A 20,471-nucleotide genomic window follows, 5' to 3' on the forward strand; every position below is an offset into this window, starting at 1 on the left:
GTTTTCATGTATTCTATTTGGAAAAAAAAGTGGAAATTATTATTAAAAAAATAATTTTTATATGAATTTCAGATTTTTCATTTAATTTTAAAGGGAATGGGAGGACTGCACATTTTAAAATTGTAAATTTAATATCCGAAATGATAGTTTTATTTAATAAAATTAGGAAATGATAGCTGGCGTGACAAATGACAAGCAAGGCGACTAAATGCATTAATGTGTTTTTTTTCAAATTTTTGGATTTTCTTTTGAACAAAGCTCGAAAATTGAATGTGTAATGAAAGGAATGTCATTCCAATTTGTGATGCCGAGTAGGATACGAGAGGTAATGTATTTTGCGTCCAGTTTGGACGGCGAGACGAGATGATTTTAGATGAATATTAAAAGTTGAATAAAATATTTTTTAATATTATTATTATTTTAAAATTTAAAAAAATTAAATAATTTATTATATTTTATATAAAAAATAAATAAAATTATAATAATAAAATAAAATGAAATACTTTAACCTTCGAAGATCGAACACCGCAACACGAACTCGGCGGAAGAACTTTCAACGAATATTATAACCTATTTTTATTCTTGTCTGTCTTGAAGCATCTTGCTACTCTCTCTCTGTGGCCGTGATTCAATGATCATGGCTTCCAAGCTCTTTCGACGCGTCCTCAGCAACCGGTCGAGCCAGATCCTCTCCTCCGCCATAACCCCACATGCCAATCCACCGTTTATGTCCAGGGCCTTCTCGTCCGTGCCCACGCCGATCCGAGCCACTCTCTTCCCTGGCGATGGTATCGGCCCGGAGATCGCCGAATCTGTCAAACAGGTCCCCCCCCCTCTCTCTCTCTCTAAAATTTTAATAAATACTATACTTATATGTACAACGCACGATTTTGAACCTGAATTTAGCTGCTTTTAGAGGCAACTTTCTCATCAGGAATTTTTTATTTGGAAAACAAAGATTTTGGTATTCTTTCACTTTCATTGCATTAGGCATTTTGTAATATCTTTGACTTATATTCTGTTTACTTTTTTTTTTGGTTTGCTTGCTAATCCCTTCATGTCGTTGTTAACTGTTTTGAGTCCGGTCTCCACCTAAGAGTTTGCAAGTATAAAGGTCCATTAGGACCAACCCGGATGTTTTTCTGTGATGTCAACCTTTTTGAGCATATGCACAAATTTAGTCCTTTGTGGACTGTTAAATAATTTGTACTAATTCAAAGCCCTGTAGTAACGAGGGGAAGCTGAGGAAATTAATGTGTTTGGGTGCAAATTTTCATGGCGATTAGTATCTGTGGCTGGAGTAACTTAGCCTGGGAATGGAGGTTGAAGACACAATAGTATCTCGTATTGCAAATGAGAATATGCCTTCCATGCTCATGAGTAATGAGATTGCTGGGCATATGAAAGATCTTGAAAATGCCAATATTTTCATTTAAATCTTTGTGTTTTCTTTTGGTTGGCTTCTTACGTGTGATATTCTTTCATTAGGCTTCTTTGTGCGGATTCATATGACCAGATATTTTTTCAAAATAAGAAAAATCTGGAAAGACATCTAAATCCATCATCATGAATAATTTAATTGCAAGGGATTTTCCAGTTATTGTATTTTATTGAGCGAGCCTTTTCTCTTTTTAAAGTTTATACCTTTTCTTTTGTATTGCTTTATGTTCTGTAATTGACAGCATGGTCTGTATCTTTTTACTTCTTATGAATTGCTACTTTATCCCAAAACTGGACACGTTATATTAGATATGGAAATTTGACGTTAATTGCTGTTTTAGCATGTACTAATTTGCTAAATCCGTAAACAGTCATAATGTTCGGGTCCCCATGATTTTAACTTGCCAATATTTTTACTGATGATGCCTTTATCACTATCTAATATAGTCATGTTCGCACTAATCTCATTATTCAAGCTAAGCAGGTATTTAAAGCAGCTGATGTTCCTATTGAATGGGAAGAACACTATGTTGGGGACCAGATAGATCCTAGAACCCAAAGTTTTCTAACATGGGAAAGTTTAGAATCTGTTCGGCAAAATAGGGTAGGCTTGAAAGGGCCGATGGCCACTCCAATTGGAAAGGGTCATCGTTCTTTGAATCTTACTCTAAGGAAAGAACTTAATTTATATGCCAATGTTCGGCCTTGCTACAGTCTCCCTGGCTATAAAACACGATATGATGATGTAAATCTTATCACTATCCGTGAAAACACAGAAGGGGAGTATAGTGGACTTGAACATCAAGTAAGTGTATTTTGATATAGGCGGATAGGCAATATTGGATGTGCACGAATATGAACTTGTTCGCCTTTTTTTATGCTCAGGTCGTGAGAGGTGTGGTTGAAAGCCTCAAGATCATTACTCGACAGGCCAGTTTGAGGGTGGCTGAATACGCTTTTTACTATGCGAAGACCCATGGAAGAGAGAGAGTGTCAGCAATACACAAAGCCAACATTATGCAGAAAACTGATGGTCTCTTTCTAAAGGTCTGTGCCGGTGGATGCATAGATTAGAGATATGGTTGTTTACCCTAGTAGCATCATGTTAACTTCAGTTGTCTTCACTTTCAGTGTTGTCGTGAGGTTGCAGACAAGTACCCTGAAATTAAATATGAGGAAGTTGTCATTGACAATTGCTGTATGATGGTATAGATATGATTTCCTCTACAAGTGTTATTGAAATTTATGTGTGCAGCCCTATGCTAGTAAATAAAATCATTTTAAGACATGCTGTGAAACTGCATGTTCTTGAGATTTTTTTTATGCAAGGTTTACACTTATATCTAGTTTTTCCATGTGCAGCTTGTGAAGAATCCAGCGCTTTTTGATGTATTGGTGATGCCTAACCTATATGGTGACATTATCAGTGACCTTTGTGCTGGGTTGATTGGGGGTTTGGGCTTGACACCAAGGTTTGTGCGTACATATAGACACGTCCAATAATAAGCAACTAGATCATCTGACATCATGACTTGATTTGCAGCCTCAATATTGGTGAGGGAGGCATTGCCCTAGCTGAAGCTGTTCATGGTTCAGCACCTGATATTGCTGGAAAGGTTAGCCCTCAAAGTGAATGTATAAGTATGAACCTTGTATTTTCCTAGTTCCATGGTATGTAATCATGTATATCGATTTATATGCCTTTTTTTTATTTTATCTTTCCTGAACCTAAAGAGTTGGCATGAATAACTACATAATTTGCTATAGCTGATCCAAAGAAGGGACTTTCTCCCTTTAGGTTTAAGTCATCATGCTGTTTGAGTTGATCCCGTATTACCAACACCAACATGTTTAGTTTCGTGGGACTTTGATACTCATATTATTCACCAACTTAAAGAAATAAGAGGAAAAAAACTTTATTATGTATGTGGCTATTATAAGCATTATTTGGTCAAGAAGAGATTGTAGAATCACTTTTGAAAAAAGGGGGAAAAAAGATGGTAGATTTGTAACACCTTCAAGATAATCAGACTTTCAGGTTTTGTTTGGGACTACAAAACTTAAAAGGGGCTTCTAAGGGATTCAAAAAGTGGGGTTGAAATATTCTCTTTGATGCTTACTCTTTTTGATAGGTAATCTAGAAGTTTTATTCATAAGAAAAGAAGGCATAGCCTAAGTGCAAAGGATGTATACCGGAGAAGTACCTAGCTAGAGTTTACAACCAAAAATAGAAAGTCGTGGACATTTAGCCCATTAACCCCCACCCCTAAGAACAAGGCTTTAAAAAAGAAAACTTTACTCTCATGCATTGTCTTCTCGTGATACTCAAAGCTTCTGTCATTCTCTCCTGCCAAATACACCAACACATACATATAGGGGCCATCTTCTAAATAGTTGCTCCTTGGGATTGCCTTGGAGGCCTCACAACTTGCTAGAAAATCCAACAGCCTACAAGGCATGACCCATGTATTCGAATTCCCGCAAAAAAAAAACAAAAATTCCCGTATGGTCTTGGCCACTTCACAGTGTAGAAGCAGGTGATCTATTGATTCCCCATTCTTCTTGCACATGCAACACCAATCTAACACCATTACATGACGTTTCCTTTGTCTATAGTAAGAATCTTGCCTAAGGAGGCTGTTCAAACAAAAAAGCTGCTTTCAGGGGGAGCTTTTGTCTTCCACATATTCTATGGAAAAGTGTTGATGTTGTGACTAGTTAGAACTTGGTAGAATGATTTGATTGTGAATCTACCTTTCTTGGAGGGGCTCCAGTCGATCTTGTCTATGGTTCTGATGAGGACATCTCCTTCTATTATTGTTTTAGTTATTTTATTAATGTTTTGTCTATTTTATTTAGGGTTGTATTGCCCTACTACTTAAAGACATTTTCTATTTTTGTCATTTTATTAATGTGTTAGTTATTTCATTTAGGGTTTGTGTTGCCCTACTACTTAAAGACTTTTGAAGGAATTTTGTAGTCAGTTGATTTTGAATGCAAAAACGGATGCGCTAGCCGCCCCCTTCCAGTCCCGAGTATCTTCTTCTTCTCTCTCCCTCCTCTCTCGTTCTTTTCTCTTCTCTATTTTCTTAATATTCTGCTCTACCTCTTATCTCATTTCTACCCTACATCATATTGGTATCAAGAGCCGGTTGTATTGTTTTCTCAAACAATACTGTAACACCCCCTTCCCGTAGGATAGAGATATTACAAACATTTAAAACATAATGCCCGGTAAAGAGATTCATATCCTGAATTACCTCATTTATTGAAATTCATCAAAACGCGAAACTGAATTGAACATGATTGTTTTTGGAAACTGAACGAAATATAAAGAAACATAATCTAATCCTATGCATGACATAAAAGAAATCTAACTCTGGTGATAAAATCACTTATTCATTCCTAAGTCTTGGTACTAGATCTATTCCTGGCCATCCAGCTCTTCATCATCATAGACATGATCTGCGAGAATCAGACATGAAAGAAAACAAGAAACACACAAACATAATGAGTTGAATACTCAGTAAGTAGTACATCGTATCGTAAAATATAGTCCTTGCCTAACATACAATTCATTTCTAGGATACCCTTCAGAACGCACATATAACTTCATGAATTACAATCAAATACGTAACATGATCTTCTGAAAGACTTTACATACATATATCATCACAGATTTACATGGCACACATTTTCATTATTAATATAAGCGGAAGCATATATAAACAAAATCATGTCATTGTGAATGCATAACATCTTGGTTATCTTGTATTAACATGAAGTGAAACACGCTTGAGTCCGTATTTCCACTTATCTGGCATGACATGGAGTGAAACACGCTTGAGTCCGTGTTTCACTTAACTTGCATAACATGGAGTGAAACACGCTTGAGTCCGTGTTCCACTTAACTTGCATAACATGGAGTGAAACACGCTTGAGTCCGTGTTTCACTAAACTTGCATATCGTAAAATGAAACACGCTTGAGTCCGTGTTTCATTTAACTTGTGGTTAACCACGCTTGAGTCCGTGGTACCGTTACATTTCTTATCTTTCTTAATGCATGAGATTTGATTAGGCTTCATGAACATCTCTAACATGGTATAATCTTGTACATGGTAATATGACATGGCATGGCATATTCTCGTACATGACATATTCTTGTATGATTTAACATGGTATATCTTTGTACATGGCATATTCTTGTATGATTTAGCATGGCATAGTATATCGTGATATTACATAACATGCTATGAATGTTTTATGACGTTCCAAGGCATACATGATCCTGGTACTACTTGAACATGGCATACATGGTTTATGTATTACACAAACATGGCATATATAACCTAAGCATTTCATGAACATGGCTTGCGTAATTTGACTAGTACATGGCATACTTAACTTTGAACTACTACTTTAACATTTCATGACTTTCATGTGAATTTAGTAACATTAAATCAATCAACAATAAATTCATTCACTCAAGCATAATCTCATATTTCATCAAGATCGAAAAGTAAACTAACCTTGACTTGCCTCTTAGTGTAGCGTAGTTAACAATCATAAGCACATCACCGTTTTATACATAATAATAATATTCACCATACGCATTTATTAATATGATCATACTATTTACCTCTTAGCGCTGCTTCCTGATTTCCAACTTGTAGCGCGTTACCTATACAAGGTACTAATCGTCACTAACTTTTCAAAAAAAGAACGTGTCATAGCATTCTAAATACTTAAAATCATATATCATAATATTATTCAAAACTCATAACATGTTCCTTAACTTCTATTTAAATTATAACTTAATAATTTTATAAAATCTTAATTAAAAGTCAATTGGAATATTAACTAAATAATAGACTCAAAAGATACTTACAAAATATACTTTAAAATTTATGCTTTAAAATCCTTTAAATACTTATCTATAAAAATAAACATATGACTAATATATTTATTCAATTAAAAGCTCCGGCCTACATAATAATCAGCCCAATTTAAACCTTAGGCTCGCATGAAAACAACCCACTTAACCCAAAACTATAGTTTCTGAAATAACTCAAGTCCAACCAGATTTATAAACCAGTCAAGATACAACTAAGTCCAGTCCCAATAAAACTCAGCCTAGTAGAAAGGGTATTTTGGGAAAAACTAAAGCAAAAGGATTAAAAAGGAAACAGGCTTACGGGAGAGAGAGCTGCGCGATGCTCACCGAGGGAGAGCAGTGTGCGACGGCGGCTCTGGGGCTGGGAGTGACCGGCAACGTGACTGGGGGGATCCCTATGGTGGTGCGACACCGAGAGAGGGAGAGAGAGAGAACAAGTGAGAGTTTAGAGAGAGATGGGTTTGAAACTCAAATAACCGAAATGGAGGAAGGTGGCGCGCGGCAGCAGGGGCTTACCTGAGGGGGTGGGTTCAACGGGGTTGAGATGGCCGGCGTTTTCTGGCGCCGAGGGTAGGGCTCCGACGTCCAAGGGTGGTCGGTGATGACTGGGCAGCAAAGGCTCAAGCGGAAAAAAAGTAAGTTGTTTCTCTGGTATTTTGAGGTGAGCAACACAGAGGTTTAGTGAGTTTCTTATAGGCGACGGGAGTAGACGACGTGAACTCTTAGGAGATTGGCTGAAATTTGAAATTGCCTAAACTTTAGGAACCGACTCTTTCGTGGATACAGTTTCTGAGAGGGTTTGAATTGGAGTTGATCACATACTCTGGAAACCGAAACTAGCACTGGGACTAAGTGGATAGAATATTTGAAATTTTAAAAGGAAATGAATCACTAAAACGATCTGTTTGTTATCACAAAAATATAAAATAAAAAAAATAAATATAAAGAAAATAAAATACCAATAAATAAATAAATATAATACTAGTTTTAAATCCTAAATTTAGACCCGTATGTTACAAATACCGAGCCATTCGTTTCATCTCCTTCCTCCGAAAACCAGCGCCGAAAACCCACCCACCCGAGCTCCCTTCGATCCAAGCCAAAGCAAAGCCCGTCGAAGACCTTGCCGAGAACTGGGTTCTCTTCAGTGATTCGACCCTCCCCGTTACCTCCGTCTCAACTTCGGCCTCTCCCGAAATACCCAGTACCGAGATACACAGAGACAACAGATACCAAAAAAAAAAAAAAGAAGAGAAAACAGTACAGACCTCGTCGAAACCACTAGATTTGAGGCAGACGACGCCGGAAACACAGCATCTCAGCTCCGGTTCTTCTTCCTCGACCAGACGCCTAACTCTCCTTCGGTCTTCTTCCCTTCGCGCGACTTCCAGCAGAGAAACAGCCGAACGCAAACCACTAGATTTGAGGCAGACGACGCCGGAAACACAGCATCTCAGCTCCGGTTCTTCTTCCTCGACCAGACGCCTAACTCTCCTTCGGTCTTCTCCCCTCGCGCGACTTCCAGCAGAGAAACAGCCGAACGCAAAAGGAATAAAGAGAGGGAGTCGGAGTTTCGCGCGTGACTTTTCAACGAGTGTGCACAGTTATCAACACGAGGGAAGTTTTAACTATCTCTTTATTTGGTTTTATACAATCGGTTTATTTTTAAAAAAATTGTATCAATTGTTTTTCTGTGCTGTGCTACCAGTAGTAAATTTTCCAGACCCACTTGATTGGATCTTTTGTTAACTTAGTTTCCGTGGTTACTTTTATTCCCATACTTGCTGCAGCCCAATTTAGTCAACTCTTGGATTTTATATTCCCATTCTCTCATCTTCATAAGACCAAACTCTTGTTCTTCGTTTCTTCATTACTTATTCAAAAAAAAATCCTATGTGATTGGATTTTCTTGATTAGTATTTGGTCTTTGCTTTTGTCATTTTAAATATTAGCATTAGTTGCTTGCCGTATTTGGATTTACGTAATCCAAAAAAAAAAAAAAAATTTGCTCAGGTTGATATTTTCATTGCTTGCATTTTTGTTCATTGATCTCCATTGCACTTCATTTAGCGAGTGTTGCATTGCATGCAGTTGCGTAGTGGTCGTCTTGTCACCTCTAGTTCCAGTACTTTTACCATGGACCCTTCCCAATTTGATGCCCTCACTCGGCAATTAGCTCAACTAGCCAATAACCAGCAACATGTACAAACTCAATTAGCGGCTGTCCAAACTGAGATGGCTGCTACTCGTGAGGAGAACAGGGACCTAGCTGCTAGGTTGAACAATTTTGAGGAACTCCCTCATTCGTCTGACAACTCTGAAGTGTCCCAAAATAGACGCCATCGTCGTCGACGAGGTGATCGACAACATGTCAGACATGATCGTGGGGGTAGGGATTATGATCGTGAGCGAGAACGAGACCATTACCGCCAAGGTACTCAGTCCCCTACTCGCCACGAGGAGCGTCTATTCAGAAACATTAAGCTAGAGGCCCCTACTTTTGATGGTTGCTTAGATCCTCGAGTTTTTACTCAATGGATTAGGGATATGGATCGTTTCTTTACCTGGTATAGAGTCCCTGAAGATCGAAGAGTTCAATTTGCTAGCCTGAAACTAATTGGCACTGCCCAACTCTTTTGGGAAAGTGTAGAGGATCTCCTTGAGAGGCGTCATGCGCCTCCTGTTGGGAGTTGGGAAGAAATGAAGCTTCGTCTTCAAGAGAAATACCTGCCCCAATCTTACAGGGGTAATTTGTTGGACCAATGGAATGCCCTTACACAGGGCAATCGGCCAGTGACCGAGTATGTCACTCAATTTGATGAATTCCGAATGAGATGTCATATTGTTGAGGATGAGGCCATGACTTTGAGTAGGTTTAGACAAGGCTTAAAGGATGACCTTAGACGTGAGCTTGTCCTTCGGGGTGTCGCTACACTTGACCATGCTTACTCTTTAGTCCGAGACTATGAGTCGGTCATGAGGACTCCGTATGGAAGGCGCGGTGACAACCGCCCTTCCATCACCCCAGCGCCCACCCTTTCCCCTAAGTCTCTCTTAGGACCTCCGCCATCTAATGTGTCCCCCGCATGGGAAAATAAGGGTAAAGGCCCTGAAGTTCCAAGGACTTCCTCCCGCTTGCAGTGTTTCAAATGTAAGGGTTTTGGTCACATTTCTTCCAATTGTCCTAGTCGAACCCTAGTCATTGAGGAACATGAGAGTATAGTTGAGGAACTGTTAGAAGATCAAGTCTATGAGCCTAATCTTGAAGAGTTTGGTGATCTAGGTGATGATGAGGGTACCTTCTTAGGTTGTATCCGAGCCTTTCCTGTGGATTTAAGTTTTGTACCTTATGCTCCCGACACACCCAGATTAAGTGTTGTACGTTGCACCCTTACCCAACCAAAAGGTGCTGATGATTGGCGCCGTCATGACATCTTTCATACTTATATCAAAATCAATGATAAGGGTTGCAAAATCATTGTGGATAGTGGGAGTTGCATTAATGCGGTTTCTGTGGCTACTGTGTCCCGTCTTGGATTACAACCAGTACCTCACCCTCAGCCTTATAGTGTTTCTTGGGTTGATACCTCTTCCATAGCTGTGAAAGAGCGTTGTCTGGTTCCTATCCAGTTCTTAGAGTATAAGGATCGTATATGGTGTGACGTCATTCCTATGGATGTCGGTCATGTCATTCTTGGCAGGCCTTGGTTATTCGACTTAGATGTGACTATCCATGGTCGATCCAATTCATGTTCCTTTGTGTTTAATGGAAAGAAGATTCATCTTAACCCTTTACCTCCAAAACTTGTTGGGTCACAACAAACAAAGAAAATTGTGGAACGAAAAGGGTTAAATATCATTAACTCTACGGAGTTTGAGCGTGCACTCGTGAGTGCTCCTGTGGTGTTTGCTGTAGTTGTTATGGAGGTTCCTTTGGCATCTCCAGTAGTGGTCCCTGATGAGGCCCAATCATTTTTTCAGGAGTTTCGGGATGTCTTCCCTGAAGACCTCCCTGACCACTTACCTCCTCTACGAGATATTCAACATGCCATAGATCTCGTCCCAGGAGCGTCCCTTCCCAACTTGCCTCATTATAGGATGAATCCCACTGAGCATGCTGAGCTCCAAAGACAAGTGGGTGAACTTCTTCACAAAGGCTTTATCCGTGAGAGTTTAAGTCCTTGTGCAGTTCCTGCCCTTTTGACTCCTAAGAAAGATGGTTCTTGGAGGATGTGCATTGATAGTCGTGCCATTAATAGGATCACAGTGAAATATCGATTTCCCATCCCTAGGCTTGATGATATGTTGGATATGATGGTTGGTGCCACAATATTTTCGAAAATTGATTTAAAGAGTGGGTATCACCAAATTAGGATTCGCCAGGGTGATGAGTGGAAGACTGCCTTCAAGACGAAGGACGGCCTTTATGAGTGGTTGGTCATGCCTTTTGGACTAACCAATGCCCCAAGTACTTTTATGAGAGTGATGACACAAGCTCTTCGGCCTTTCATGGGTAAGTTCCTCGTCTACTTTGATGACATTCTCGTTTACAGTAGGACTAAGGAACAACATCTAGATCATCTCACACAGGTTTGTTCCACTCTTCGTGAGACAAATCTGTATGCTAATGTGAAGAAATGTTCTTTCTTCACCGATAGGGTTGTCTTCCTAGGATTCATTGTGTCTTCTACTGGAGTATCTGCTGACCCCACAAAGATTCAGGCCATTGTTGGTTGGCCTGAGCCCAAGACTATACATGATGTCAGGAGTTTTCATGGTCTGGCTACATTTTATCGTCGTTTTATTAAGGGGTTTAGCACAATCATGGCTCCTATCACGGAGTGCATGAAGAGGGGAGAATTTCAGTGGACATCGGAAGCGGCTAAGGCTTTTAAGTTAGTTAAGAAGCGAATGACGGAAGCTCCTGTCATGCGACTTCCTGATTTCTCCAAAGTTTTTGAGGTTGAGTGTGATGCTTCAGGGGTAGGAATAGGTGGAGTTCTTAGCCAGGAACGCCACCCTGTTGCTTATTTCAGTGAGAAGTTAAATGATGCCAAACAACGGTACTCTACCTATGATAAGGAACTGTACGCGGTTGTGCAAGCTTTGCGCTATTGGTGCCATTATTTGCTACCTCAGGAGTTTGTTCTTTATTCAGATCATGAGGCCCTCCGCTACCTCAATTCCCAGAAAAGATTGAATTCTAGGCATGGCCGTTGGGTTGAGTATTTGCAAGCTTATTCTTTTGCTTTAAAGCATAGGAAGGGCGTTGAGAACCAAGCAGCTGATGCCTTGAGCCGCCGTATCTCCCTCTTGTCTATCATGAATGTCAAGGTCATAGGTTTTGAAAGACTTAAGGAGGAGTATGAGTCTTGTCTTGATTTTAGGGATACTTTTTTCGCTTTGAAAAGCGGGCAGTCGGATACCACTGATGGTTTCCGTTTGGAGGATGGTTATCTTTTTAAAACCAATAAGTTGTGTATCCCCCGGACTTCAGTTAGAGACTTTATAGTTTGGGAAGTTCATGCTGGAGGCTTGGCTGGACATTTTGGACGTGATAAGACCATAGAAGAGATTGAACGTCAATTCTATTGGCCTAGCATGAAGAGAGATGTGGCTAAGATAGTTAGCACCTGTAACACTTGTCAATTAGCCAAACAAAAGCGACAAAATACTGGTCTCTACACATCCCTTCCTGTCCCTAGTTGTCCTTGGCAAGACGTTAGTATGGATTTTGTGTTGGGACTTCCACGCACTCTGAAGAAGTATGATTCTATTTTTGTTGTAGTGGACCGTTTCTCAAAAATGGCTCACTTTATCCCTTGTAGCAAAACTTCAGATGTGTCTAAGGTCGCTAGGTTGTACTTTAACGAGATTGTCAAGTTGTATGGTCTTCCTAAAACCATTGTGTCAGATAGGGATGTTCGCTTCACAAGTCATTTTTGGAGAACCCTATGGCATATGGTTGGCACTAAATTGAAATTCTCCACTGCTTACCACCCCCAGACAGATGGTCAAACTGAAGTTGTCAACCGCAGTCTTGGCAACTTATTAAGATGTCTGGTTCAGGAGAATCTTAGGAATTGGGATTTGATCCTCCCTACAGCTCAGATTGCATATAACAGTTCGGTGAATCGGTCTATAGGTATGAGTCCCTTTGAAGTTGTTCATGGCTACAAACCTAGGAAGCCCTTAGACCTTATTCCCATGTCTCCTCATGCTCATGTATCTGTGTCAGCTGAGGCTTTTGTTCAACATCTTCATGACTTGCATATTGAGATCAATAAACAACTTGAGGCTAGTAATGCATCATATAAACTGCAAGCTGATTTGCATAAACGACATGTTGAATTTAAAGTTGGGGATTATGTTATGATTTGAATTAGACCGGAACGGCGTCCACCTGGATCCGCTTCCAAATTGCAAGCACGTAGTGCTGGTCCTTTTAAAATTTTAAAGCGTGTTGGTCCAAATGCATATATTATTGATCTTCCATCACATTTTGGTTACCACCCTACTTTCAATGTTGAGGACTTAGTTGCTTATAAAGGCCACTTCAATCCCTCCAGTGATCCTTTTCTGCCTCCATCTGTGAGCCTTAATCCTGAACCTTTTGTAACTCCTAATCCACTACCATCCATCACAGCACACAAAGATAAAATTGATACTATTCTAGATGAACAGATTGTGTTGACCAATGATGGAGAGGTTCAACGTTTCCTTGTTTGTTGGGTCGATCGACCAGATTCTGACTGTACATAGATTCCCAGAGAGACACTACAGCAGCTTGATCCAGATTTATTAGAGCTTTATCGGGGCCAGCAGGATCTTCCTTTGCCTGGGTCACCAGCCGCCTGTTCTAGAGAAGTGGGCAGAGACACCAGATTCAGACCTCCACTCACGTGTTTATGGCCCTCGGAAGAAGCGTGCTCAACCACTTAGTTTATGGTTGGGTGATTGATTGCAGCCTTAGTGTGACTCATCAACTTGGCAGAATCAAGCTTTTCCACCCCGGGAGAGTTGATGAGGACATCTCCTTCTATTATTGTTTTAGTTATTTTATTAATGTTTTGTCTATTTTATTTAGGGTTGTATTGCCCTATTACTTAAAGACATTTTCTATTTTTGTCATTTTATTAATGTGTTAGTTATTTCATTTAGGGTTTGTGTTGCCCTACTACTTAAAGACTTTTGAAGGAATTTTGTAGTCAGTTGATTTTGAATGCAAAAACGGATGCGCTAGCCGCCCCCTTCCAGTCCCGAGTATCTTCTTCTTCTCTCTCCCTCCTCTCTCGTTCTTTTCTCTTCTCTATTTTCTTAATATTCTGCTCTACCTCTTATCTCATTTCTACCCTACATCAGGTTCCCTCTGTCACTCTTACGGAATACAATAAAGCAAAGAATTTGGTGATAACCTCCAATTCCCAATCCCATGCTACCCTAATGAAATCTACATTCCATTTAGGGGAGCCACTAGTGAAGACCAAAATATCAGCTATTAATTGGTAGAGAATGTGTCTTTGAGGCTTTGTTCACCGAATCATTTGTCGTGCCAAAATTTGACTCGAGAACCCTCACCCTCCTCAATACGTGCATGTGTTAGAAAAATCTCCCATCCTTTTCTAATGTGTTTCCACAAACCCATCCCATATGGACCGCATACCTCATTCGAATACCATCCTCCCCATGCTTCCTCGAACTTTGAATCGATAATTTTCTTGTATAGAGCCCCACTTTCTTGTTGGTACTGCCACAACCATGTACCCAAAAGAGTTTGGTTGAACTTCATCAAGTTACAGATCCCAAATCCATCCCCAGATATTGGTGTGCGAACAATTGACCAATTCACCATATGAAATTTCAACTCGTCCCCCTTCCCACTCCACAAGAAATCCTGTTATAGCTTCTTAATTCAATTGACAACCTTTATAGGGAGGGGGAAAAAGGACAAGAAATAGGTGGGTAGGCTTGAAAGGGTACTTTAGATTAGAGTAAGCTTGCCCCTTGAGACAAATATAACCTCTTTCAAGTAGCCTATCTACGCTCCACCTTTTTAATCACAGCATTCTAAATCCCCTCTTATTTGAAGGATGCACCATACAGTAGGCCAAGATATTTCATGGGTAGAGAAGATAACTTACATCCCAAGAAGCGGTGAGCTAGATTCACCGCATTACGGACAACCCCCACTGGCACCAATTTAGATTTTGAAAGGTTCACTCTCAAATCGGAGACAATTCAAAACAAAGAAGTGTCCTTAAAGATTGAATGGGCCCATGATTTGCTTCACAGAAGATGAGAGTATTATTGTCAAAAAGCAAATGAGAAATATCAATGGAGCTATAATCGCCATTCCCCACCGAGAAGCCACAGAGAAAACCACCTTCCACAAGCCTTGAGATCAGATGCTGAGGGCTTTCATGACAGATAATGAAAAGTAGTGGAGAGAGTGGGTCCCTTTGTCTCAAACCACGAGAGAAACATTCACCAAGATAGAAAAGCGAACTGTAGAAATACAATATGCTACGCAAGCACATAATTTCTCCCCAAAACCACTTATTGCAAGTACATAAAGCAAGAAGTTTCAGTTAACATGATTATAAGTTTTCTCCATGTCTAGTTTTCAAAGCAACCCATGTTCAATAGATTTGAGTCGTCCGTCCAAACATTCATTTGCAATTAATATTGAATCAAGAATTTGTCTACCTTTGACAAATGCATTTTGAGGCATCGAAATTAAATTCTCCATTACCGTACTCTTTGTTAGAACTTTAGATAGGATCTTGTGCACCCCATTCACAAGGCTAATGGGGTGGTCATCTCGAGCATCCATGACCCCATCTTTTTAGGAATGAGGGCTAAAGAAGTAGCGTTGAGACTGTTTTTCAAACCTTTTGTTAGCATGAAACTCTTGAAACACCCTCATATACTGTACGATGTAGTTCTTGATGGCTAACTTGTTCGAGGAAATTGCTCCGTCTACCGTCAATGTCTCAATTGCATTGTTCCACTTATGTGAATTAGCCACCTGATGGAAGAACTTTGTGCACTTGTCTCCCTCCTTTTAGCCATATGGTGCCCTTGATTTTTGTCTTCAAGAGATCTTCTCCAATCAATGTTGCTCTTTCAAGTTCTGTGACTACATTACTCTTGCAAGTTCTCTCGAATTCAGAGAGAATTCTTACCTCCTCCTCACCCGCAAGACCTTGTAACTTCTCCAGGAGAGAGCACCTTTGCTGAACCACATTTCCAAAAACTTGTTAATTCCATCCCTTCAGATAATTTTTCAGCGCTTTTAACTTTCTAGCCGTTATGAAGCTTGGGGAGCCTTGGAAGCAGTAAGACGACCACCGTTGTCTGATCCTGGGTAGTCTTTTTTTATGCTTAGGACCTATTTGGGGTTGCGTTAGGAGTCTTGAAAAGTGCTTAAATAGTCTTAAAAGCCCTTTAATAGAAAATTTAGGTTGTTGGGTGTTACATATTAAAATGCTTTTTAATTTCAAATAAGCTCAAAAGTACATTTGAGGAAAATCATCATTTTGATGCTTTTCCTCAAATGTGCTTTTCCGGACAATCCGGAATGTAGTTTCAATTTTAAAAAGACTGTCAACGGGCGAATACCCATACAACTTTCAAACTTTTATAGATATGGTCATAATCTTTAAAAAATTTAATGATCGTCATTTCTACCTCAGAAAATACTTTTTTAATTTGTTTCCAAACAAATGTAACATGCTTGAAAGTACTTTAAATATATGGTTATCAAATAGTAAATAACTTTTTAATAGTAGAACTTATTACTTAAGCTATAAGGTAAGTCTTAAAGCTATAAGCCATATTTACCACCACAATCCCAAACGTGCACTTACTCTACCAAGAGAAAATTATTTTGATGGCGATTTTCATAGTTATCTTCTTCTATTGCTACACTTGAAATGATAACCATTCCAAACACTTGAAAACTGTTTTCATTTCTATTCAAAGCCATCAGCTATGTGGATACTAGTATGATATAGGTGTTGCATCATTAGTTAGTCTTTTAGACAAGCTCTGTAGTGTATTTTGTAGTTCGTCTTATAGACAAGATCTGTGGAGTGTTTTCACCATGGCTTTTCTTAGAAGTGTGCATAGCTGCAAGTCAGTAATTAATGACTGAATGTCAAGGGAAGGATTGTTTTAGCGGAGGATTATAGATTATTGCAACTTGCTGATTTTTTTCTAATTGGTTATTTTTTGTTCCTCTCCCTTATTTTTCTTCACTTGTAACTCCTTGTTTCTTTAGATATACTGTATACTTCTCATGAAGGAAAATATATGCAACTTAATTATAATTGTCACTGTTGAATTTATGTAGAATTTAGCGAATCCAACTGCTTTGCTGCTGAGTGCCGTCACAATGCTGCACCATCTGGACCTCCATGACAAAGCTGATCAGATTCACAATGCCATCCTTGACACAATTGCGGAGGGCAAGTACCGAACTGCTGACCTTGGTGGCCATTCATCTACAACTGATTTTACAAAGGCAATTTGTGATCATCTTTGAAGAATGTTTCAATATAGGATTTGAGTTTTGCATTGAGTTGAAGGCTATTCTATGTCGTGATGTTTTTAATGGAGCCATATTTGGAACCTTACTAGATCTTTTCCAGAGGGAATAAAGACCATATCAGCTTGATGCTTTGAAGTTAATCTGGTCGACAAGAAATTACAGATATATAGCATTTAGAGGGGCGTTGATGGACAGAATATGATCTGGTTCCAGTATAAATCATCATGACTGTTATTTTGCAGAATAGGCATATAGACTTATGCTGTTCTCCCTGTGGTTTTGGTATTCTTTGTGAATACAAGAAATAAAAGCATCTTGGTGTGGTGTTAACCTTTCTCTATTCCCTGCCTCTTGGATAGGCTTCTTCTGATGTATGATGCATTCACAGTGGTACTTTTTGTGTTCTTTTTTCCTAAGCATCAACAGTGGTATTTAATTTCACTAACAACTGCTATTAATTTGAAAGTATCTCTGCAATGTTCTGGTTTCGTATGACTGTTCTTTAGTTTTTCTGATACATTTGGGAGAGTGGGGTTTCGAACTCCAGAAATCCATTGGAAGCTGGAGGTTATGCCAATCAGGCCATAGGACTGTTCTTTAGTTCTTTAGTATTGTTTAAATCAACCACCCCCCCCAAACTGTGTACATGCATTTTAACATTGGAATTGCAGAGCAGTAAGTTTTGTCCGGTTACGTTAATGTCGGAAGGCAAGGCAAAATAAAAGATGAGTGGCATTTTTCCGTGATACTTTATTAATTTTTGGCGTTACACGTTCGAGGTTGTCTTTATTTTCCTCTTTTCTTCTCTGTTTTGCAGCACCCCTCGGCCCTCGCTCCTCTCTCCCTCCCTCCTGATGAGCCGGAATTTCTGTACTTTACACCCCAATTAATGGTTGATATGTTACGCCACTTTATAAACTGAAAATAGCGACAATATCTATTGTCAAATCTTAATAGATGTCGCACGTTTCAAAGCTTTTTATACTTTGAAAGTGTAATATTGATTTTAGTACTTGCATCCCAATGGGCAAACCCTTAATAGGACAAGTACAAAGGAATTTCTCCTAAGAACATAAAAAATTTGAGGTGTCTTCTCTCACAAAATGAGACAGCACCTCGGATCAGTTTAACATGTACTTTTCAACGATACTTTTTAACGACGAAATGAAATATTTAGGTGGTTGTTTCTTCCCAACATGCCATGGTTGAATTTGAAGGTAGGGTTGTAATCGAGTCGAGCTGAGACGAGACGGTCTTTGGCTTGCCAAGCTCTGCTCGATTCAAAAAATTCGAGTTCGAGATTTTTATTTAATCTTTATTCGAGTTCAACTCGGTAAGCTAAATTTCCAACTTGAGCTCGAGCTCAAGTTCGGCTCGAGTTGTTTATTTATTTTAATAAGATTTAATAATCAATAAATTAGATATATAAAAAACTTAATATTAAATTTGTACAACTAACAAGTAGAACTTTTATTAAATTATAAAATTTTAAAATTTTATAAATAATTAATATCTAACTAGTTGATATTTATCCATAATAACAATATATTATATGCCTAATAAATTATTAATACATACACATAATATAATAACATATATCTATTTCATATATGGTTCCCACATACTAGTATATAATTGTTAAATCTTATTGACTACTTATTGTATAGATTATAAAATATAACTATAAAGTATATTCAATATATAGGTATAAGTAATTAGGTTACATATTATATACTTAATTATAAAAGTGCTATACTTATATTATTAGCTAATACATATATATATGCATATGTGTATGTATATATTTATCAATGTATGAATAAACTTTAATTGAGTCGAGCCAACGAGTCGACTTGGGTATAAAAGAGCGGGTCTTAATGAGCCTTAACTAAGTCGAGTCGAATTTTGTCGGGTATGTGTCATTTACTAATTGAGTGGGTATCTGCTTTCACGGGCGAGTTTCTTTTTTCATGAGTCGAGTTTGATTCAAGTTTAATAGGGCGAGTACTAAGTGAGATATTGAACAAATTGATTCATTTACAGTCTTAAGAAGTGAAATACCATATTCTGGTCATCTATATGTATGGATATTTAAGTAGAAAATGTTAGGTTGTCCGAGGTAGTTGACCAATACGTGGCATGTTAGTGGTTGCCATGTGCCTAGTTTTTTATATTAAAAAATAAAAGAAGACATGAAAATGGTCCGAGTTTTCCTCTCCCAGAACTGATACCCCATTGTTACGACATTGCTAGTGCTTTAGATGTGAGTATCCCACTTGGTGGCTGTTGCAACTTTCGTTGCAGGTTTAGGTGCCATTTGAATAGTAAATTGAGATGAGATAAAAGTTGAAAGTCGAATAAAATATTATTTTTTAATATTATTATTATTTTAAAATTTAAAAAAATTAAATTATTTATTATATTTTACGTAAAAATTTGAAAAATGTGCTGGGTTTGATTTGAAGGATATGAGAAGGTGCTAGGTTTGATTTAGGACAACGCCACCGGCTGAGTTTGATTTGGGTTGAAGCAAACAAGGTTATGGAGAAGAAAGCTCTCCTTTTAGCTTTACCGGCTCTTGGCTTGCCTTCGGAAGAAGTCGACACCATATGCACACGCACAAAGCTTGGGGTTATCGGTTTTGGGAGAGTAGGCTTCATTTAGTTATGCAGAGATAAGAAAAAATTTACATAATCTCTGCACATCTATTTTTTATAATTTTTATTATTATTATTTTTTTATCAAATATTTAATATGTGAATAATAAATAGAAGAATTGAATTAGTTTTAAAAGAATAAACTAAAAAAAAAAGTTTAAAAAAATATTAAAAATTTTAAATTTTAAAAAATAATGGTGTGTGGAGGTTGTGTAATATTACTCACAAAGATGAATGAAATGTTTTGTTGAAAATTGAATAAAATATTATTATAATATAATTTTTTCATATTATTGTTGTTAGAGGTGCTACCCGCACCATACGGTGTGGGGTATCTCCCACCCCGCCCCTCACGGGACGGGAGGTTGGGTTTTCACCCCGTCTCCCTCCCTGGTGGGCGGGGTGTTGGACGGATTCCCAATTCGTCCTGTCTCATGTCTACTTAAAAAATAGACTACATTCCACTAGGTTTAAAAATTATTTGTAGGTCTAAAAGTGATTAAAAATATATTTTTAGACTCAAATTGTAAATTTAAATTTTATAAATATGACTATAATTTAAAAACTAAGTAGTTTTTAAATTTACTAGTGCATATTTTGTATAAGTTGTAATATATTAGTTTTTAAACTATGTAGTTTTTAAATTTGTTAATGCATACTTTGTAAACAAGTATAACAAATTATAATATATATATATATTTATATATACACAATTTGTTACGACATTGTTTAGAGATGTTGTAACAAATTGTTTATTACGACATCTCTAAACAATGTCGTGCAGCAAGGTGCAGAGCCCCGTTGTCCATGCCTAATTTTTGTTTAGAAATTTGAAAAAGTTAAATTATTTATTATATTTTATATAAAATTTAAAAAAATTATAATTATTATATGAGATGAGATAAACTGAAATAGTTTTATTTTGTA

The 20,471-nt window shown here is 38.1% G+C and overlaps 1 protein-coding gene across 1 annotated transcript; it reads left to right on the forward strand.

The window, feature by feature from the left end:
- The first annotated feature begins 510 nt into the window (after nucleotides 1-510).
- On the forward strand, nucleotides 511-17,375 carry LOC109013742 (isocitrate dehydrogenase [NAD] catalytic subunit 5, mitochondrial). The gene is made up of 7 exons (XM_018995938.2): nucleotides 511-823; nucleotides 1,925-2,245; nucleotides 2,326-2,487; nucleotides 2,572-2,646; nucleotides 2,803-2,912; nucleotides 2,984-3,056; nucleotides 16,690-17,375. The coding sequence occupies exons 1-7, from the start codon at nucleotides 632-634 to the stop codon at nucleotides 16,879-16,881; spliced, it is 1,125 nt and encodes a 374-aa protein (XP_018851483.1). The 5' UTR covers nucleotides 511-631; the 3' UTR covers nucleotides 16,882-17,375.
- Nucleotides 17,376-20,471: the final 3,096 nt, after the last annotated feature.

Source organism: Juglans regia, chromosome 4, assembly GCF_001411555.2.
Source record: "Juglans regia cultivar Chandler chromosome 4, Walnut 2.0, whole genome shotgun sequence".
NCBI lineage: Eukaryota > Viridiplantae > Streptophyta > Magnoliopsida > Fagales > Juglandaceae > Juglans > Juglans regia.